The sequence below is a fragment of the Anguilla rostrata genome, chromosome 3 (assembly GCF_018555375.3).
Source record: "Anguilla rostrata isolate EN2019 chromosome 3, ASM1855537v3, whole genome shotgun sequence".
Lineage (NCBI taxonomy): Eukaryota > Metazoa > Chordata > Actinopteri > Anguilliformes > Anguillidae > Anguilla > Anguilla rostrata.
The window spans coordinates 27,104,542-27,127,187 of record NC_057935.1 but is presented as its reverse complement, the minus strand read 5'-3'; the positions used below and the strand labels follow the sequence as shown (position 1 = coordinate 27,127,187).

The window sequence follows — 22,646 nt, the reverse complement described above, 5'->3', positions numbered from 1 at the left end:
AAAAAAAAAAAAAAAAAATTGCATTAACTTAAAGCAGCAATAAGACATATATTTTCCCACATGTAAACTGTGGCAATGCCTTGACAAGGTCTTTTGATTCAGTACCTTCAGCACATTTCGATTCCGTGAAGGTGTAGCCGAGGGGCCGGGACGTGCCCCAGGGAGCAGACGGCAGCTCGGCTGGGCTGTGGAGCAGCTGATCCTGTTTTTTTTTTTAAGAGATTGGAGGGCCTTTAAGCCCCCCTGGCCCCACGCTGCTTTAACTCTCCGTCCCGGAGCAGCGGCCTGGCCATATGGTCTCCTCATTCGGGGTATTGATTCAATGACAGTTGTAGTACTCTGCTTGGCCAGAAGAGGGGGCGGAGGTACCACTACATGCATCTGCCACTTCATAAATATACGTACTACACAATATTTGGAATTCAACTTTTACAGTGGTTGATTCAGCTCAGCATTAATGTCTCTCGGTAAGAGGGAAAAGATACTTTGCTTGATTCTCTTGTACTTGCATTACGGTTGGTTTGTGTACTGGTTTTTTTTTTGGTAATAGCTTTTAGTGCCTCGTTCTTGCCTACTTAATATTGTCCTACTTTTCTAGGTTAGACTCCACGCACTTGCTTTCATCATTCTCTGCTCTCATGTCATTGCAGTACTTGGCATGAGTCAGCTTACTTTCAAATGGTTACCCTCATTCAATGATTGATGCGCATTGTAGTGTGTAGTCACTATCAGAGAACATATCTGAATGGAGACAGAAATCAGTGGTCTAAAAATTCTTTACAAAATGAACAGTAGCTGAAATATTGAGGATCTTTTTTAATGCCAAAACAGGGAGCGGTATAGTTTACTGCCTAAACAGAACAAAAAAATCAGCGGTAACACAGAACATAGTGATTTGGGTTAGACCTGGACTGAGGTGTGTGCAATGCGCTTCAAGCTCAGTCTTCTTTGGGGAGCATTGTGGGATTGCCCTCATGTTTTTTACATTGGGGACATTTTGTGTGACTACTACCATTCCCACGTTGTCTCAGATTTCCCTGAAATTCACAAATAAACTTGCAGTGCAGGAACGCTATTCCATGCATATTTCATATTTGAGAATTCAGCAATAGCAAGATGGTGACAAAACTACAGGGTCTTAAAGGAGGCAGCTTCAGGGACAAAACTGCCCAAAGATTTCCCAGAAAGTAGACTCGCTTCATAATCGGGCGTTAAATATCCTTCCGCCACTGGAAGGTTGTTGTGAAATGTTTGAAAACCTGTGACGTAAAGAGAATTGTGCTGCCAAATTCGCACAGAAAGTCCCAAAACAAAGGTGCTTCCTCCCTCTCGTTTGCTGTTCCCCTTTGAGCACTCTTCTTTCCAGCTGTTTTTCTTGTCTAAGAACAGTGGAAAGGGAAGGAGCAGCAGGGAGATTTCTGGAGAGCACTTCCGCTGTTTGAAGTTCTCCAAAGGTGCTGCTTTGTAGGTTTGCCTCTGTTTTAACATAGCGAGTAGAGCAGAGCTAACATACTTTTGTGGTGCTTTAAATGTTGAACTCATTGTTGTCGTGTGTATATAAACTATGGTTATACAAACTGTCTGTATATACCATATGGCTATGGGTATGTGGCCAGTTATTGGTCAGTGCCAGGATTCCCTTGCTGATTCCATATTCCCTTCTTCCCATAGTCTCTATTCTCTAAATGAGTTCAGTGATGCAGTATGTGTTCCTCCTTCCTGTTGCCCCAGGCAGGTGAAAATGGTGGATATTGTAACACAGAAAATGCCCTCAGAAAGTGACGTGCATGTGGCCAGGAGCTTTCTTACGAAGATTTTGCGAAGTTCCATGAGGTATGGTATTGTAGCAACCGTCAACCCATTCCAATCCAAAAACCTGCTCCCGAGCCACCCTCCCATCCGTCCAATCAGATGTGCTCCGTTTACCTCATCCCACCCACCAACCTCATTCCAGCCCACCCCTCCAGCACCTGTGGGAGTTGTAGTTGTAGGCTACTTCTTGTGTCATCATAGTCCAGTGATCTTGTGGTCTTGTCATTCATTACATTTGAACTGTATCTTTCACTCAACTGTGTTGTCTGTCATACTGTATTTGCTGGGGTCATACTGGAATTTGGGATCCATCTGAACTTCTTTTGAGCTTGTTTTGTTTCCATGGTGATTTATACAGTATGACCAGAGAGAAACTCTATTCAAACTAATTTGATTATAAGTTGCTCTGCATGTAAAGTCACTGTATCACAATTATGTAGTGTGATTTAAATTTGACAAGTGAAGCAGAAATAACATATTACTCAAACACTGGTAAAATACATTGCTATTGCTGCTCAGTGTTCAAAGGGTTATATTTTTTAAAAAGCTTGTACATTTTGAAATATTTTCCCAAATCTATGTAGTCATTACGCGTGAAGTCTGGCCAGGGACCCCTTACAGTATCTTCAGCGGCCACAAGGGGTCTATGGACTTCCTGTTGAAACCCCAGGATTTAAAATGAAACATTGCAATAGGAGCAGTAACTAGGATTTGTTCACAATACCCACTGTTTGTTTTCAAACGTTAGTAGAGTAACGTTTTACTAGCAAAACATATCAGGGGTATCAATATTATCTAGCCGGCTGGCATAGGTTATATTGTGGTCATTAGCCCTTTCCTTTAGTTTTTGTGTCCTTTTTTCCGGCCTGGTTATTATGTTGCCGTTACTTTTTTGCTAGTTTTGAAAGAAGCAACCCTTTTGATGCAGGAATGAATTCACCTCACGTGCAGTAATTCAGATATCAGAGGCCTCCTTTATCGCACTCAGAGTAAGGGCATGCTATACACTAGTTTGGCCAAAAAAGAAAAGTAAGTTGAGCATGGTCAGAAATTAAGAAATGATGAAAGTAATCTTATAATTAATGAATGCACATCTGGAACAATTTAAAAATAGCACCAAGAAAAATACACATTTTTGTGACTCATCTAACTATAATGATGTATTTATACCATTTCATTTTGAACTCATGGTGTTTTCGTTGTTAATGTTGCAGTTCTGTGTGGCAGAGTAGTAAAATGGGTAAGAGACTGGACTTGTAACCTAAAGGTTGCCAGTTTGGTTCCTAGATAGGGCACTGCTGTTGTACCCTTGAGCAAGGTACCTAACCTAAAAGCTGCATAAGTCTCTGGATAAGAGTGTCTGCTAAATGCCATTGATGTGAAAAAGCAATACCCTGTCTGTGTTTGGTAATAAGTTATTAAATGAAATCAAATATCCTGTTTGTTTGCTTGATTAATTGGAATTATTCAGTTCATGTTGGGGGATTAAGTCAGTACAGAAGACGAGCTGCATTCCTTTGCTGTATTGTGCAGAGGCCTATTGATTGATATTAATGAAGTGCATGTGAAGTTTGGCTAAAGCCAAGGTGTGGTTGACCTGCACAGACTGGTCGGGGCAGATGGTCCTGTCCGGGCTCGGGGTAAGAGGGCATGAATAGTAATGTTCTTTTGTTACTTGGGACTAACAATTTTGTGTCTCTGTTTTATTCTCACATGCATTACAGAAAGCACCGCTTCAAGGGGTAGGTTTTATAGTCGAACTGCAACATTTTGGCAAGGGTGATTTAAACTTTTTTTTTTTAAAGGATGTTATGTCGTGTAAGACAGTGGTTCCCCAGTTTGTTTGGTCCTGGGGTCAATTGTAATCCCAGAATTTTAGCAAGCTGTTACTTTTTCTTAATTAGTCTTTTAACTTCCTAAACCATATTGTGTTAGATATACGTATACTTGCCATGAAGAACAAAAGTGCAACATCCACATTGTGCTGTATTGCAAACAATTACAAAAAGAGAAGTAAAGCTTTTTTAACAGATCAAATTGGACTGACGTGAATCAGTAGGCTTCTAATTGGTGTGGACGCACACTAAAACTAACCATTTGATAGATAATGACAAATTCAAAGATAAAGCAAATGATTATGAGCCAAAGCTGCATTGTGTTTAAGGGAAAAATAATGAAATAAATTAAACACGTGTTCAACAGCATATTTAGGAGCCTATCAATTAACTTCCGTTTTTAATTTGATCAGTTAAAAACAAATGACCTGTTTTCTAATTGTTTGCAATATAGCACAATAAGCACACTATGAACATGGGATTTTTATTCTTTATGACATGCATAACTAAAGAGGGTTAATAATCCCTCTAAGTTAAAAATGGCAGCTTATTAAAATTCTGGGATCGCGGTTGTGGTAGGAAAGAAAACCAGCATACACACGGGGGCCCCAGGACCGAACTTGAGAACCGCTGCTGTAAGACATCACAGATATTAAAAACGAAAGAAAACCCTTTAAAAAGTCAAGTTAGTTTGAAATGACAGGAAATGGCGCTAGCTCGTAGCAAACTGTTTTGAGGTTTAGAGGAATGGTTCTGCTGCAGCTTATGTCCTTTGTTTACGTGCTGTCAGCCTCAGGCAGTGTTTTTCAAATAGGTGAGGAGGCACCCTGGGGTGCCACAGGATCCCTCTAGGGGTGCCTCGAAATTTAAGTCACGTTAAAAATAAAAAAGCTATGATAATACTAATAAATCATACTGAATTAAAAACTCTGATTTTGAATCATAATGGAGCATTTGTAAGCTTATCCTGCAAATATTGCAGCTTGTCTGAACTCGGTCCTCCGCGCGTTCAGCCACTGTCTGAGCAGACTGATCTCCTGTTGGGATGCAAATATAGAATGTTTGATCGAATTCTCCGAAATGACTTATTTTTATGTTTTAGCTACACTAGCGAGAGGGTTTTGTAAATTTCACCACATAAAGTAAGACTAATGAGGAAAAATTAGGAAAATAAAACAAATTAAGATTTCCTGGCCCTGCTAGACTTGTTTTGATTGAATAATATAGCTTGTTTTATTTATGCAAAGCAGCTTAATGTGTTATAGAAATGTGTTGTATAAAATAGAAAAGTAAGTGAATAATAGTGAAGGGCAGGGATCTGGCAATGCTCAAACCCTGGTCTCCAGTGAGAGAGACCGTGCTACCCACTGCTCTAAATTAGCGGTGTGGTTGAGTATAAATGATGGGCCCACTGGTCACTGAAAATTACCTAAATATGTAGTTTCTAAAAATGTAGTCTAATTTGGCATAAGTTAGGTCAGAATAGTGTTCACTGTGTGAACTGAACTGTGTTCTTGGCTAGAAATAGCTGTACAAAATAGCTGTACGAGTATCTTTAGGCTCATTTATTTTTAACTTTTTATTTTATTAAGCCTACCGAAATACAAGTTTTACAACCAGTTCGTAGTGTGAGAAGTTATCGCTTAAAAACGTGTAAGGTGTTGCATGTTGCATTATGCCATTTTGGGGTGCCACGGAAATGGAAGTTATTTACAGGGGTGGAAGGCCTCAACTTTCATAAACTAATCTATTAATAGTTTCCATTTATATTTTAGGATTATAATAGTAGCCTGTGATTTATTGTTATGTGTGGATTAGCGATCTGAATATGATTTTTACTTTGGTTCTAAGTTGGCATTTAGGCTACATTTAGGGTAGCTGTCTTGCTTACTTATCAAGCAAAACACACATCAAGTAACTCAAAAACCGCTTGTATAGTAATGTTATGTGTTCATATATTGTAAATATGTGGCAGCATAATTTTTTATGGAAAATTATACATTTATTTCACAGTAATGTATTTTGACCCATATTTTGTGAAGTGTTGCAATATCTTCATAAAGTTTTATTTCAGTATATTCACTGTATGTTCCGTATCTGTAAGGACAGTAAGTATATGCATTTAGCTGTTGTTATTGTAAAATGGTTATGTTATTGTTTTTTTCATAAATTGATTACTTTTTAAAAAATAACTTCAGAGTGGGGTTTTTCTCTGTGTATGCGTATGTGTGTGTGTGTATGTGTGTATTTGTGTGTGTGTACGTGGTGTTGTGTTGTATGTGTATGTGTGTGTGTATGTGTGTGCGTGTGTGTGTATCCATATGTGTGTGTGTGTGTATGTTTGTGTGTGTATGTGCGTGTGTGTGTGCGTGTGCGTGTGCGTGTGTGTGTGTGTGTGTGTGTATCCATATGTGTGTGTGTGGATGTGTATGTGTGTATGTGTATGTGTATGTGCGTATGTGTGTGTGTGTGTGTATGGGTGTATGGGTGTGTGTGTGTGTGTGTATGTGCGTATGTGTGTGTAGTCACCTTTAAACCATGTCACGCCTTTGTTTTCTAACCCAGAGCCATGTCCCCTCTTCCCTCCAGGAGAAGTGAACCCGTGAGCCGACCGCACTCCTGGCACTCCACCAAGTTCACAGAGGGCCAATCAGACAACGGCAAAGCGCAGTCGACGCCCACGGCGATCTGGCACAGCCGATACGATGCGAGGTGAACTGGCTCAGGGCGCTCTTATTTTGACAAAGCGTAGCCTCAGAGGAACGCTCTCCGTCCTTTGTCACCCGTCGTGCTCTGTGTGGAGCGCACGAGCGCAGCGGAACCGATCTTTTCAGCCCCTTTGGCCCGGGGGGAGGACTCTTTAAAAATGCCGCACACAGACCCATCGTTTTCCACAAACTACTCAAGACAATGCAGCACACGTATTTAAACAAAACGGATGCTTTTGTGAAATACGAATAATTTCTTTGAATTATTCTGTCACTTTGATCCTTTGGATGCGGATATGGACATAGGCACACTTTTTTTTGATGTATTTTGATGATGAATATTACTGAATAATCTGGATCATTTTATCTTCAGCGTTGGAAGGCTCAAATGTATGTCTAAGACATGCCACATGTGGCCTCTTGGTCACCAGTTAATTGGCCTCTTCTAAGGACTTCTAACTGCCCAATAATTAAGCTGTTCAGAAGTTATGTGTTCCATGCACGTCTATCTGTCTGTCTGAAGACGCAAACTGAAGTCGTTTTGTACAATACAATTTGGATGACACTTTTTGGGGATATTGCCTTTGGAGACAAGGAAAATACTGATTTGATTTTATGGCTGCTATAATGCATATTGTTTGTACAATGTTCACATTGCTGTTTATGAAGAGATGATCTCATTCCGATTTGAGTGGCGGAGGAAACTGGGTGCCCAACTAGTTTTTTTTATTTTTGTGAACTGGCTGAATAGCACAAGCATCAGTAAGCAGGGATAGAGGTGTTAAATTAATCCTATTCACTAATGTTAACCTAATATTGCAGTTGCTCAGCTGTGGCCCGTGAGCTGCCAGTGGCTCAGTCACCATAGAATACACACAGAACAGTAGAACTCAAAGGTTAACTGCTCAAATTCACTGGTTGTCCATTTTGGTCACTGTGAACCCTCACCAACCCACACACTGAGTGACAGAAGGATGGGCTTACCCTATTGAATCAGGCAGTTCCTCCTAAGGGTTCCTCCCATTTGTCAATCTTGCCACTGTTTCCCGCACATTTGTGGGGTAGGCGTTAGGCCTGGTCTGCTCTAGAGCACGATGTGCCAAAGTTTTCATTAAAAATGTGCAGTATAAAGAAATGAATGCATTTTCGTTTGATTTTGTTTCCAGTTCATCTTCCACCGACCTGTCGGGCTGCTGGGAACCGGCGAACCTGCGGCGAGTTTCGGACCAGTTCAGCTCCCTGGGGAGCATGGACAGCCTAGAGCACTCTCCGCACCCCTACCCGCCGGGACGCCTCTCCCCGGCCAAGTCCAACAACAGCGTGGAGCACCTGGGCGGGGGAGGGGGGAGCAAACGGGACTCGGCCTACAGCTCCTTCTCCACGGCCTCCAGCACGCCGGACTACACCCTGTCCCAGAGCAACGCCGCCTCCACCGAGAACATGCTGTGCAAGGCGGGCCAGTGGGACTCCGGGGGCCGTCATAGCAACGGGAGGCACAGCCAGAGCCTGTGCGAGGGGGATCGTCCGGGATACCTGCAGCTCCCCCCGGGCGGAGGGGGCAGGGAGAGCCCCAGGACCGGGGCGGACCAGCCGGGCTCCCGGCACTCCTGCTCCTCCTCCTCGTCCGGCCGGCCCAGCGCCGGCCCCGTCTGGCACGTCCCGGAGAAGAAGAAAGCCGCCGCCGCCCCCTCCCCGCCCCCGCCCCTCCCCCCGGTGCGCAGCGACAGTTTCGCCGTAACCAAGGTCCACGAGAAGGGGCTGGTCATCCCCTACGCCGAGGAGCCCGGGCCCCTCCCGCTCCCTCAGGCCAAGCCCCTGCCCCAGGGGCCCGAAAACGCCCTGAGGACGCACCTCCACGTCGGGGAGAGGGGGCCTGACTCCCGCCCCATGTACAGCGCGCCCCACAGGGCTGACCGGCTCCACCCGTACGCAGCGGCCGACCCCTACAGCAGCAACAACGGCCAGTTCACCAACTCCCACAAGCTGTACTCGCTGTCCAGCTCTGACGTGCGCTTGGGCCAGGCCCCCTACGCCTACGCGCCCCACCGCCACCAGCGCCAGTACAGCGACGAGAGCACCTTCTACATGGGCCCCCGCCTCGCCGCCGCGGCCCCCAGGCCACCGGGCACCGCCGGCGGGTACTACAGCAGCATGCAGGAGCTGCCAACCAACAGCCACAGCCAGGGGCACGGCCACGCCCACACCCAGGGGCACGGCCACGCCCACACCCAGGGGCACGGCCCCGCCCACACCCAGGGCCACGCCCACACCCAGGGGCACGGCCACGCCCACACCCAGGGGCACGGCCACGCCCACACCCAGGGGCACGGCCCCGCCCACACCCAGGGGCGGAACTCCAGCACCTCTCTTTCGGCTGCCGCTGCTGACCCGAACGCGGACGGGCACAGCCGGTACTACTGCCTGACCGCCCGCCAGCCCCCGGGCCCCGTCACACAGGCCACTCTGGTGAAGGTGGAGGAGTGGAAGGGTGGGGTGGGGATGGGGGCGTGGCCGGGAATGGGGGCGGGGCCAGAGGCGGCCCACACCGCGGGCCCCAGGGGCTCGGCCACCGTCCCCCAGAAGGCCCACAAAGCGAAGAACCCGCTGCCCCTGGCCCAGCAGGCCGGCCAGGAGGGGAAGGACAGCAACGGCATCACCAGGAGAGACGAGGCCCCGCCCCTCGACCGACCGGCCTCCGCTGCGCAGAAACTCGGGCCCGAGGAGAGGGGGGGCCAGAGGAGGGCCAGCGGGCCCAGCGCGGAGCCCAATTACATGAGCTACCCCCCCAGCAAGCACAGTGGGGCCTGCCAGCAGAGGCATGGCCAGCCGCAGCGCGACCCCTGGCTGTCCCGGGACGAGGGCAAGATCTGCCCCCAGACCACGCCCATGCTGCACTCCCTCTCCCAGGAGGGCGCGGCCTCCGGCCCGGAGCCCAGGCCGGGCGAGGCGGGCGCGGAGGAAGGCGCCCCCCAGGGGGGTAAGCAGGTCAGGCGGAGCGACCGCTTCGCCACCACCCTGCGGAACGAGATCCAGCTGAAGAGGGCCCAGCTGCAGAAGAGCCGGAGCGCGGCCGCCCTGACGGGGCCCTGCGAGGCCGAGGAGGACGAGGCCGAGGCCGAGCCCGAGGCCTGGAGGCCCGGCCCCGCCCAGACCTCCGCCGGCTCCGCCTCCTCCGACGCCTCCTTCGGCGGCTCCTACAAGGACCACCTGAAGGAGGCGCAGGCCCGGGTCCTGCAGGCCACGTCCTTCAGGAGGAGGGACCTGGAGCCCGCGCAGCAGGAGGCCCCGGCCGGGGCCGAGGGGCTCCCCCCGCCCGCGCTCCAGGGCAGGCCGGCCCCGCTCCCCGCGGGGGCCCAGGTGTCCCGGATCGGGGGCCGCAAGCGCTTCTCCGCCGAGAAGAGGCTGCGCTCCTTCTCCGAGCCCGACAAGATCAACGAGGTAGGGGTGGAGGAGGAGCCCCCCCGCGGAGAGGCGGCCGGCTCCTTCGCCGACCGCCGCAATTTCTTCGAGGCGACGGGCCGCCCGGCGTTCCCCAAGCCCGCGCCCAGGCAGGCCCCGCGGGGCTCCCCCGAGGACCCGGGCGAGCCCGAACCCGAGAGCGGGCCGGCGGGGGGCCCGGAGGCGGAGCCTGAGCCTGAGCGGGACCCCGCCCACGCGGACGGGCAGGCCCAGCTGGAGCAGCACCGCCTGGGCACGTTCGCCGAGTACGAGGCCACCTGGAACGTGCAGAGGAAAGCGTCGGAAGCGAGGCCTTCTGGGAGATACCGCTCGGCCGACAACATCCTGGACCCGGGCGCGGAGGAGCGGAGCAAGCCCTCATACGTGCACGAGCGCTCCCGGTCGTCTCCATCCGCCGACTTCTACGGAGAGGTCAGGATCAGCCAACACTCTCCTTCTCATTGTAGTCAAACACACACACACACACACACACACACCTGCAGCTGAACTTATCTCCCTGTCCTTCACATTGTAGTCAAACACATGAACACATACATGTGCATACACACACACACACACACACACACACACCTGCAGCTAAACTTGTCTCCCTCTCCTTCACATTGTAGTCAAACGCATGAACACATACATGTGCATACACACACACACACACACACACCTGCAGCTGAACTTATCTCCCTGTCCTTCAGTTTGTAAGATTTTTTCTTCTTGCAATTGGAGTATTTGTTTCTAATGTGACAGAAACATTTATCAAATTTTCCTTTTGTTCGGTCCTTCCTGTTGCTACCCTATCATGTTACAACACAAGATAACCTTTCAAAATGAGATTAAAATCTCAAAATTAGAGAGATTAAAATCGCCTAACAGGGCCTGTTATTTGACCAGCCATGTTCACCTGTGTGTTTTTTCTTTTTTTTTTTACATGTTAGAAAAAAACTCCTGATCATAATAAATTACGCCTTTTTTTTACCTTTGGACAGGCAGGAAGAATGAGTAATCCAAATATAAAGAACCAGTTAAGTCAAAGATAAACCCAGGGCTGTACATAAAGACACACCCTCAACCCAAAGCCAAACACAAGGGTGATTTTTTTTTTTTCCCCCCCTGTTCTTCAACAAAGCTGATACTGTAATGTAAAAATAACTTGTTAGGCAGCCACAGAGGTGCCGGCGAGCCACGTCATGAGGCTAGCGTTTCGGCTCCGGGGACAAAGCCGCGAAACGGGACGCTAGGCTACGCTACGCTACGCTGCGACGGGACAGGAGTTTGTTTTTTTGGGGGGGTTTTTTTTGTTTCGTTTGGAGAAAGGCCCCGGCGTGCTTTCGGGGACAGTTAGTTTAAGGCCAGTCTTTGTGAGCTGTGTCTGCTTTCCAGAACGTCCCAATCGCGGGGAGGAAGTCTGCGGGGTGTTCTCCAGCGGATCCGGAGCCCGCCGGACAGGAGAAGGCTGCTCCCAGGTGAGAGAGCGCGTTCTTCTCCCCCCACCCCCCCAGGTTATTTCGTAGGGGAAACGTGCCGACGCACACACGGACAGATCGCTATCGCGGTCGGCTTTCACCGCGAACCCTGGCTCCTGCCACTCCCGCTGCGCGTCTGACTCTGCACGTTCCCCCCCGATCTCCGGCAAACTGTCTCAACTCGCTGGGCATAACCGCGGTGAGCGAAGGCTGTCGGAGCGCGCGGGTAGGGTTCGGTAGCGCTAGCCGCGGGTAAGCTGCGCTAACGCCCCTCTGCTCGTGAGCTCGGACTCCTAAAGAAATCCGCCCTCACGTGGCGCGCTGCGTTCGGTGCGGACGGCACGCCGTGTGCGGTCACCGCGGCAACGCCAGGCGGCAGCGTGACCTCCCCCTCCCCCTACACACACACACACACACACACACACACACACCTTTGCAGCAGTTTGTGTGTGTTTGCGCATTCCCCACACCCGCTCTCTGTGACTGCAGCTTTCTACTCCCCCAGTAATACTGACGTATGTGATTCTCTGTTTGAGTCGACTCCATTTCAGTTCAGTCAATTCAGAGAATTGCGTAAAATTCAATCGGTGAATTAAAAAAGACTGAGAATTTTCTTTGAGGACTTTTCAGGTAATGGAATATTGAATTTGATCTGATTTTCTTTGACCCTGACCCCTGCTGTTTTGTGATTTGTGAAAATAATTTGAAAATTGAAGCGGGTGATTTCCATACTTGATTCACATTTGAAATCCAAGTCTGTTGTACTAGTATAATGTCCACTGTATGCTTGCTAGTTGAAAACTGGAAATTCATTTTACGATTCCTCATGTGTCAGACATACTAAGTTGTAGATTAAGTCAGAAATACTAGCTTTGTATCTGTTTAGACACTACTCTGGTTTGCAGAACCTTGATCCATGAATGTCTTTGTCTTTGGACAAGGAAAGGAATAGATACATTTTGAAACTTCATTTATTTTTTTATTTTTTTCATTTAAGACAGGCTTTTGTTTACAAACACAGCAAAGCGTTGTATTATGGGATTGGTGGCTCTCTGGCCCCAAAGACTCACTTTTTAATGGTCTTGGACTGTACTTGGTATCCAAGGACGTGGATTAACTGTTCTTGATTAGTTTGAAAAGATGGTATTCGGTTGAGTGTGAATATTTTCATGTAAATCAAAAAAATCGCCAATCAAAACCATACCCCTGCAAAAAATCGAATAGACAATTTCAAACAATTTTGAAATGGGAACCAAATTAACCACATTATTAATTTACCAATCTTTTCACTTTGGGTTTTGTGTGCTTTGGACCAAATGAAGGTCCCCTTTGAAGAGCAGCCAGAGCCTGTGGCAGAGCTGCTCATCCTGGTCTCAGCGGTACCGTGGAAATGGGGTTAAACCGTAAGCTAGCAGTTTAGCGTAAGAAGCTTAGTTACAACCGAGCAGGTGACAGGCTTTGCGCGGCCCGTGGAGAGGGCACGGACAGGGAGAGCACATGGACCGGCCGCGTCTGCTGGACGCAGGAAACGGGCGGGGCCGGACACCGCTCCTCCCCCCCACCTTCTGGACTGAAAGGCACCGGAGCGGTGGCTACCTGCCTGTTGAGGGAATGAATCGAGCTGGTTTCAGCAGTACGGTTCAGCTCTGAATGTGGAAACCCCTTCCTCACTGCGCTCTCCTCCTCCTCCTCCGGTTTTTCTGACTGTGCTGTGTGTTCGCTATAGGACTCTGTCTGTCCTCTCTATCAGTATGGCGCGTGACCTCTAAACCCGTCCAGTGACCGTACTGGAGGAGCCCAGCTCTACTGTGTCTGTTCTAGCATTTCCCGTTTTTTCCTTGTGTCAGTGGCTCCTGCTGTCATTTTCTCCAACACAATTTAGTTAGAAAAGGCACTTAATGATCTGATAATATACAGGTACAATTAAATAAAACCCTGTAATGGAAAAAAAATTTTTTTTGAAGCATCAATTTAAGGGCCCATTTACTCTTACCATGTGCACGCAACAGTTATGATTCTTTGACTCTTTGACAGAAAACCCACAAAATTTGAATTATTTAAAAGTTACAATCTGATACAATGTGAAAGATTGTCTTGTAATGAGTCATCCATAGGGTAGGGCATTTTCCCCTGAATATGGACCATTTTCAATTCCCAGTAATTTATCACCCTTCCAAGAATCCTGAGATACCTGTGCACACAGGAAGATTTATTGTGGTGGCATACATACATATAACACTCTCTGCTACAAGAAAAGTTCAAGATCAAATGCATTTTCTGACTGGATTTTTATTTCCACTAAGCAGAACGCAAGTATCCTGAAACGAAGTCTGCTTGGCATAGCTTATCTTAATAATAAAACCATAAACAGTTGGATGTACAAAAAAAAGGTATGGCTGCATGGTAGTAAGCCAATAGATTATAATTGGTTAGTAACAATTATGTCTACTCTTCAAATAAACTAGAACAAAGCCTTTGCCCTTTGGGCAACCTTTTTCCTTGACCCTCCCCTGACCCCTGAGACTTCTGTACCCCAGCCCTCTCCATTGCTTTCACCCGCAGCCTCCCCTCATCCCCCTTGACCCTTTGGCCTCCCACCCCTTAAAAATATCCTGTGCAAAGGGCTGGAAGGGATGTGACGAAATGTCACATACCCCCCCCCCCCAAAGATTGTGCAAACAGATAAGGTGACGTATAGAAATATTGTACGACATAAAAGTTAAAGAGTAAAAAAGAAACAGAAAGGAAAACTGTCCATACAAAACTTTAGGGCTTGTTGACGGTAGATATGTACATATATATATATATATATAGGGTAGGGTAGGATGCCAAATGACAGCTACGTACACGGAATTATAGTAGCTCCTTGTACACAATGTTGTCTGTTATTCCGTCCTCATTTCCTTCAAGAAAAACTTTCACGTTGGTGGCTGTCTTTCCCCTGGAGAAGGCCGTGTGCAGCTGGCCGTGAGCGAACACAGGCTGAGGAAAGTAGATGGCAACTCGGTCGTTTTCTTGTCCCTGAGAAAGCCAGCCTGACAAAGGTGAAGGGAAGCTCATGATTTCTGTCATGGTGAGGAATCAGACGGGGGCCGCACAGACCCGTTGCAATGACTGGCATCGCTATGGTGAGAGAACGTGCACTTCGTTCTTCGAGCCGCTCTGACCGCAATAACTATGAAACGACCTGACGTTCGCGGAGACCGTGTGCACCGCCCGCACCGTGTAGACCGCACCGACCGCACCGACCGCAAGAAGCATGAAACACGAATGCTGAGCTAGCTAGCTAGGTACTTTATTAGCATGCTAACGCCAAACAGCGAATGAGGAGTATACTTCAGAATTCTTACCTGACTTCTCTGGAGATTCGCTAGCTCTCGCCAATCTCTTGCGTTCGGCAGCACGACTTGGCGACAGTGATTTGTGCTTCTTTTTAGGCATGATGCAAACTTCCTTCAAAAAATCTCTTTCTTTAATGGATCCTCTCCAGCGTTTTCAGTTCCATCTCTGGTGTGTGGTGTTACTGTTACTTTTGTTATGGTGGAAAGTAGTTCTGGGTGACAATAGTTCCGGGTTCCAAAATAAAAAGTAAAACTGCCGAGTATTTATTTAACATTAAAAATGAAATGATGAAAAACACCATATGCAAAGGGCGGCCCCCTGAACCTTTTTTTGGGGCAAGTTTGGAGGGATTGGAGGAATGTGGATTGGAGGAGTTGTGGGACACACAAACACACATACAAACACACAAACCGCTCTCCAATTATAGTAGTAGGATAGTAATCACCTTCTCCACACTGTTAAGTAGGTCAAAGTCTGTCTGTCTGACAGCTGTGTGGATAGGCCACTCTTCTCACAGGAATCCTTCATCACTATCCTTAAAGGAGTACCATGGTGGTTGAACGTGACACTTCCCAGTTGTCTTCAGGCAACAACAAAACAAATGTGCATAATTTTTTTATTCTTCAGTCATTTCAATGTACTTTAAAACGTATTTTTCTAAGCCTAAATTTCCCACTATAAAAATTCACCCGAACCGTCTGGGCGTGGTAATGAGAACTGTCAGTTAGCTATGATTGACAGACCGTGCCCGGTTACCATAGCTACCCCCATGATACGCGCTCTCTTTGGGAGACTGAATTTTCACAAGCTAGCTAGCTTAGTAGTATATCAAGTATCGATAGATAGCTAAGGTAAGAACGTTGACTTATATCCAGTTATAATTTTTGCTATCTAGCTAGCCAAGTTAAGATGAAAGCACAACTATAACGTCCTCATAAAAGCAAACTAGCAAGCTAACGTTATCGATAGCATTGACTTATGAAAGCAAACCTCCTAGCTAGCTAACGTTAGCTAGCTAGCTAAATGAATATAACCAGAAATAATCTAAAGGCACTCTAATTTAAGTGAACCTAACGTTAGTCAAATATTTGCACTGTCTGAACAGCAGGACGGTGTGTCCTGTCAGATTTCTTTACGGGGCGTGGAAATAGGAGTGGTTACTGTATTCGTGACGTAGAAAAATGACAACTTTCTCAACCGGTTGAAAATAGGATGATGAATTTAAAACGCATATTTCTCCAAAAATACAGAACGGACATATTTAATACTTTGCTCATTGTGTTTCTTCAATGCCTCTTGTGCAAATAGCACATACAACCGAGAAAGTGTGAAAATCACCATGGTACTCCTTTAACTATCTCAATGACCCTCTCTGCTGCCATACTTCCATGTATGCGGCACATACCGCGATTCCAGTGTTCTTTTTCGGAATGGAGATTTATATTCATAACTGGTGATGAATGAAAGAATGAATCATTGCATTTATATAGCACTTTTCTGAATACTCAAAGTGCTTTACAGTGATGAGTGGGAACTCGCCTCACCAGCCACCAGCACCCACCTGGGTGATGCACGGCAGCCATTTTGCTCCAGAATGCTCACCACACATAAGCTAAGGTGGAGAGGGAGAGAACATTTTTTAGCCAGTTAAATCAGGGGATGATTAGGTAGATTTAGTTTGAGAGAGCCAGGTTGGGAATTTAGCCAGGACAGCGGGGAACTCCCTACTCTTTGCGTGTGTCATGCGGTGTGTCAAGAGTCATGCGGTCTTTAATGACCAAACTCTCTTGTTCTGCACCAAATTAATATTCATCTAGGGCCAGATAAACTCTTCAAACGTGATCACTTCAGAAGTATCTGCCAGCTTTTTCTTCTGTGTCTCAGCGCACTACTTCACCATTTTCACTGTTATTGGATGGCTGAGAAGCCAGCTAAGGCAGCCCCCTCCTTTTAAGAAGGACTCCATGGGTCCCACTCTGGGTGCCTTCGATGGCTTCTGGCCCCCAGCTGTGGACTCCCTTGGCCTTAAAACACCATGTTGGCTGTCCAAATGCTGGAACATACCACTCGTTGATCCTCCTGCACCTCTAGTTTTCTTGCGGTGTTTGCATTTGGCCGCAGTGTCACTTATTTCGTCCACATCTTTCCACACTGTGGAGGTGGACATATTTGTAGTTTTTCCATCAGATTAAAGAAAAAAAAACACACATTTTTAAAATATATTGTGTCTGTTTATTCGTTAACTAGGCAGTGCATACTACAATTTCTCCCGATTCCAGGAAATCCTGGGTTCTTGTGTTAATTGTCTCGAGAGACCGGACTGGAAACGATCCCAGTAAACCTGTGACTCCAGGTTCCGAGAGGCAGCCCTAGTCCTCCAACAGCGCTAAGGCTTGAGCTCTCAGCTCTGTATGTGGTGTTGTGCAAAAGCTAGCTGATAGACTGGGGGCGGCCCCACCCCTGTGTGCGTTACCCAAAGGGCTGTTTGCTGATGAAGTCATGAGATTGGGGGGAGGGAAGTCCATGCACGACAGGTTACATACAGGTTAAACATGTTGGAGTTTGTTCTGAATTCTCATCAGTAACATCAAATAATGATGTCAGAGAGCAAACCTTATTGTTTGCTCAGTCCTATTTGTTTTGTTCAGCATTATGTTCGTGACATCTGGAAAGACTGTTCTGTCGGCCTGTTGAATGGAAAAACGTCATTCTCCAGTGATGTTCAGTGCAGAGCATGTGGTACATTTTTAGGTTTAATAAAACTCTAACGTTTGACACTTTGCAGGTGTTCTCCACTGGTTTCCTCTGGTGGCTGAAGCTTTCTTTCTCTCTCCTCTTGCACAGTAAGCAAACTGTATGAAGCATGATGCATTCTGCATGCTGCCCACTGCAAATCTCTCTGTTCCCCTTCAAAGCAGCTTCTGTGTTCTACATGAATGATACACAAACTCAACTGTGACCTCTAACCCATTTCACTTCAGTGTTGGTGTTGAGATTTTTTTTTTCCGATATGAAGGCCTTTATTCACCACAGCTCATGCATGTCATCTCCATAACTTCCTGCTGTCTTCTTGTGAAAAGCAGGTTCTAAATCAGCTCCCGTAGACCGCACGGAGGAGTGTTTTTCCTGCGTTTTATCAGTGGAATTTTTCCGATTAATCTCGCTCGAAGGAACCGGACCAAACCGGATTTTCCTGTCCTTGAAATCAGTTTTGTCCTCACGCTCACAGAGATGAGACCCGTTAAAGGGGACGAGACGGACTTGCCGTTGACCCTGCCCTCTACCTGCCACAGGGACGTTTCCATAAGGCCTGAGGCCTAAGATGGTATCAGCTGGCTGGGAGCAGCGGCCTCTGCTCAGTGGAGCAGTGATTGTCCGGTGATTAGCAGTAGGTGGGGTGCTGCTCCACCCGGGTAGCGCTGGCTGTTGGCATCTGATTAACACAATCCAGTGGACAATAGCAGTGAGGGAGCGAGGCTTCTCCAACCCCATAAACGGGCTAAGCCACCAAAAGCTCTCAGTCACTGAATTATTCCAGCCAATCAAAAGAGTGTGGTCAGTAGCACATCAGGAAGCAGCGAATCATGAGACTTAATAAATGAATGAGCCACTGAGGATGCGATAGCTCCACATGTTTTGGAGTTTATGAAGTCTCGCTTTCCCCTTTTACTCAGTGGTTGAATACTCGCCTGTCGTTTGCTACCTGGACTTTGCAATGAGGCTACTGGGCAGTGTGCTGCACTGGAGGTGAGTTTCTTTTGTATATTTGTCATCAGGCTCGAGGAAAACCGACTGGCCTCAGTGACATCCATGCGACTTCACGGACTCTATCTCTCAGTGGTACGGACTACAGGTCACTTGCAAAACTAAATTGATATTTTTCCGTGTGTAAAATGTCCTCTTTTTTGGAGCATATTGAAAATGTGGCGTTTCACATGAACCAGAAATTGCTCATCTCTCCTGGACCTAAGCATGAACTGGGCTGTAAATGGCTTGTTGACCTTTTGTGTGCTGGTGTGCATGTCAGAGCCGACGTCTGAAAGTCCTGCATCATTGCTGCATGTCCTCCGCTCTCGTTTTCCCGAAAGTGGAATTCCTTCATGTTTGAAGTGCCGTGTAGCCGCGCTGAAATGGAAGTTTTAACAGACGGCCTGTGTAACTTGCGTAACGGGCGTGCGCGCAACGCTAACGTTTGTTTTTGTGCTCAAAAGTGGCCATTTTACTGGCCTCCCTCGCCGTACTCTGCTGACGTGAAAACGGGCCCGTGTGAGATTTTAACGGTCTGCAGAACGGAAAAAGGCGCTCCCGCTGTGGTCACGGCTGAGAGCTGGCTGGCGGCGCTCTCTGGAGTCGGGCAGCCGTGTGGTTTAAACCTCGGGGAACGCCACGCTCTTGCTCCAGGGGGGCAGGGCTGTTGTTAGTACCCTCGAGTGGAGATAAACTCCAGCACATGCCCGACTCTGAACTCGGGAGCGCCTAGTACGTCAGACGTAAGCTCGATAAGCCGCCGCAAATTACTGAAAATGCTAATGCTAATGTCCTCTGTAAAGGGCCCCTCCTCTCAGTCTCCTGTCTCCTCTACTCCACACCCCCCCAGTGGTGAGGTGAGCTCCCCACAACCATCAGGACGGCTGAGTCACTGCCTGTGTGCCGCTGACTGTTTCCGCTGAGTTTTCCATGAAGAACCGCCGAACATCGGTTCTGAGAGGAAGACACCGCGCATCGGCCAGTTAAAAGGCTAATCTGGTGCTTCCCAGATAAAGGACAATGTGAGATCGCAGAAGGAAACGGTCTGGAGCACGCGGATGAAAAATAAGCCCTTTAACGGTGAAAATTAAAACAGACGCTGAACACATATTCTGCGTTGATAACCCCTATCTATGCTACAACTATAACTCTAGACCCTGCAACCTGTCTGCTTCTTGAAGTACTACGTCCTAAATCTCCCTATTGCACCAGCACTTTAGTACCAAACTGTACCGCTAGGTTTATACCTGCTGACAACTTCTATCAATCGTGATACTGATAGCCTGGTGCTGATAACCTTGCTTTAACCTTTTCCGCATGCTTTTGTGAAGTTGCTCTGATCTGCCGGATGCCTAAATGAAAATGCGACGCGAATGTAGCATAGCGTTTAATACCGAAACCTTGTTTTCCCCGTAATAACCAAAGCAAGATTAGCAGCCGTTTGGGTGTTGGGCTGAGGGACCGAGCCTGCAGTTTGTCGTCCGCTGTGAGCCCGCGGGTGAAGGCGTCGAGCTGTGACGGTAGAATTTGTTTGCGACACGGTGGCGGTCTCAAAAGGGGCCGGAGATGAAAGGAGGCCGCACGGCTCTGAAAGCGCCAGCTGAGACGGCGGGATTAGCGGTAATTACAGGGGGAGCCGTGTCATGCCTTCTGTCACCCCCCCCCCCAGCCCCAGCCCCAGCACACGAGGGCGGGATTACAGCCCCAGCAGCACCGTGCGCAGAGGGGAGGGAGGGGGGTGGGGGAGGGAGGGGAGGGGGCGGGCGTGTCTGAGCTTGAGGAGGTGAAATGCATGCGCTTCACCTGAGTGAGCGTTCGCCCCTCCCCCCGCACGCCCGTACACTGACACTGTCAGTCCCCGTGTGTCAGTGCCCGCTCTCTCCCACGGTCTGCTCTCTCCCTCCGTTTCTCACTGTTGTGCTCTCTCTCTTTCTCCCCCCGTGCTCTCTTTCTGTTTCCGTCTCTCTCTTTGCCCAGCAGGCTCTCAGTTTTTCTCTCTTCTCCAGTCTTTCCATATTTCTCTCTCTCTCTCTTAATCTCCCTCTCCCTCTGTCCTTTCCCCTCTCTCTCTCCTGTAGTCTCTTCATCCCAGAAGTCTCTCCCTGTGTTCCCTTCGCCCTCTGCAGGTCTCTCTCGTTCTTGCGCAGTCTCAGCTTTACTTCCTCTTTTCTCCTTTTCTCCCCCTCCCTCTCCTTCTCCTCTCCTCCTCTCACCTCTCCTTCCTTCCCTTTTATTCTTTCCTCCGGGCGCGCTCCCTGTCCCTCCCCGGCCCGTCCGCACACAGAAGGAGAGCTGGGAGCGTTTATTTCTTCCAAAGCACGCAGGTACCGCTCTTCCTCCTCTGTCTTCCTCTTTGCAGCGCCAGCTTGGAGGCTGTTTGCTCTGTCGGGGGACCCCGCCTGCCCTGTGTGTGTTTTACGCGTCATGCACTCAAACGCGCTGCGTCTGAGCTCGAGAACGGAATTCCCGTTTCGAGCGATTCCTTCTCCTCTTCTTTCATTGTTCCCCGGGGCTGTTTTATTTACGTTGAAGATGTTCCGATCCTCCAAAAGAGGTTTTGTTAGTGATTCTTCTGGGGATTTCATTCCGGTACTAGTTTCAACGCCGGCCACGTTCACATTACTGAACTACCGGAACGTTCTCTGAATCGCATCTCAGCGTCCGCTGCGGTCGCTGGAAAAATCAGGCAGGAAAGTTTGTTTTTCCCCCCCTGCCGCTGCTCATGAATGGACATTTCTGGTCCCTCAGGAGTTAAAAATGTTACTAAAACAATTGGAGGGGGGAGAAAACCCTCGGCTGAGCCAGCGATCTTTGATTCCCCCTCGCAGGCAGACCTGCGGGGACACAAAAATGCTGTTTTGACTGCTGGACTGCAGGCTGCCGTGGCAACCACGCCAAACTATTATTGGGGTGGAGGGAGGGGTATGCCTGTCTCCGTAGTAACGTGCGTCATGGTCGCAGTGACTGTTAAAACAGCCCCTTGGGTTTGCGTTTATCCATACGGTCAGCAGCCCTGTGTTACGTTAAAGATGTTGGTTCATGGTGGATTTAGCGTGTGTTGGGGTCATGTGCAGGCGTGTTTGGACGCGGGTGTGTAATTCTGCGTGTTCTGCACTCGCAGGGTGATTGACGGGGCGAGCGGCGAACCCAGGGAGAGAGAGACGACGGCGCAGCGGGCCGACGGCTTCCTGGCCCCTCCCCTCGAACTCGCCCCCACTCAGCACCACCACCACCCTGACCCGGGGGAACCCCGCCAGGCTCCGCCCCCAGGCCCCCGGAAGAAGGGCCCGGCGCCGCTGAGGCCCCCCCCACCGAAGCTGGACCGCCAGCGCCGCCCCGAGAGCGCGTCCCCCCTGAGCGACTCCCAGGAGTCTCTGCCGGGGGCCCCGGGCGGCCAGGCCGCTGAACCGCCCCCCCTCTCCCCCGGCCGGGACTCTCCAGGGGCCCCGCCCGGGGAGGTCCTCCCAAAACCGGAGCCGCCAGCCCTTCCCTCCTCCCCCGCCGCCGCCCCCTCTGCGTCCCACATGCCCGCCAGCCTGCTCCAGCCCTCCATGGACGGCCCGCGCTCCCCCTCCCCGCAGTTCGTCCCTCAGAGGCTGACCGACCGGCCGCCCGTCTCCCTGCAGGAGGACACCGCCAGCAGGTAACCGGCTTCAACCCTTCGCTGAGTAGGCTTTTTGGAATGTTTTTTTCCAGAATTCTAAGTCAGTGTTCTAGAACCCCATTGCTTTTCATTACCAGGAGCGATTGTTACATCAGCGTTAGAATGTTCCGGTAAGAACATTCTGATTGCATGTTTGTGATGTCACTCCTTATGAAGGGTTAATGAGGCTCATCACTCATCCCTGTCAGCCCTCGGTGCTCTGAATGGGAACGGCTGGACGTGTCCGTTTGCCGCCCGGTCACCTACCGGCAACAGCGTCGCTGGGCGCCGCCGCCCTTTTCTCTGTCTCTGAGGAGTCTGCTGAGCTGCGCTCGTCTGTGCTGCTGCTCATAACCGGGCATAACTCATTTTCCAGGACATTTTCCATTTTCCACTCTGCTACAGCAGAGAAAGGTCACTACAGGACTTTTCCTTTTCCTTAAATTCAAATAAGTACTTCAAGTGTACCGCAGGAACCTTGGAGTTAAATTCCACGGAAGTGCTTGATCAGAGTTGCAAGAATAAATATATAATGCATATATATTTAATTTATTTTGCTTAAAAGGGCTACGCTTAAAGAAATCTCAGCGTCATGTGATCCTTCAACTATGGTGGCCACGCCCTATTGCGGCTGTACGTTCTT

The 22,646-nt window shown here is 48.8% G+C and overlaps 1 protein-coding gene across 9 annotated transcripts in view; it reads left to right on the top strand.

Annotated features, from left to right (window-relative positions):
* LOC135250587 (protein Shroom2-like) overlaps positions 1-22,646 on the top strand; it is a 66,072-nt gene that overhangs the window by 36,014 nt on the left and 7,412 nt on the right. For 3 of the 9 annotated variants that reach the window (XM_064327039.1, XM_064327043.1, XM_064327044.1), the window contains 6 exons: positions 1,732-1,833; positions 3,537-3,554; positions 6,237-6,359; positions 7,522-10,225; positions 11,189-11,271; positions 21,482-22,003. In XM_064327039.1, the coding sequence (XP_064183109.1) occupies positions 1,732-1,833; positions 3,537-3,554; positions 6,237-6,359; positions 7,522-10,225; positions 11,189-11,271; positions 21,482-22,003 (3,552 nt within the window). The remainder of the gene's footprint in view (positions 1-1,731; positions 1,834-3,536; positions 3,555-6,236; positions 6,360-7,521; positions 10,226-11,188; positions 11,272-21,481; positions 22,004-22,646) is intronic. The other 6 variants (XM_064327041.1, XM_064327047.1, XM_064327040.1 and 3 more) reach the window with 3 other exon arrangements.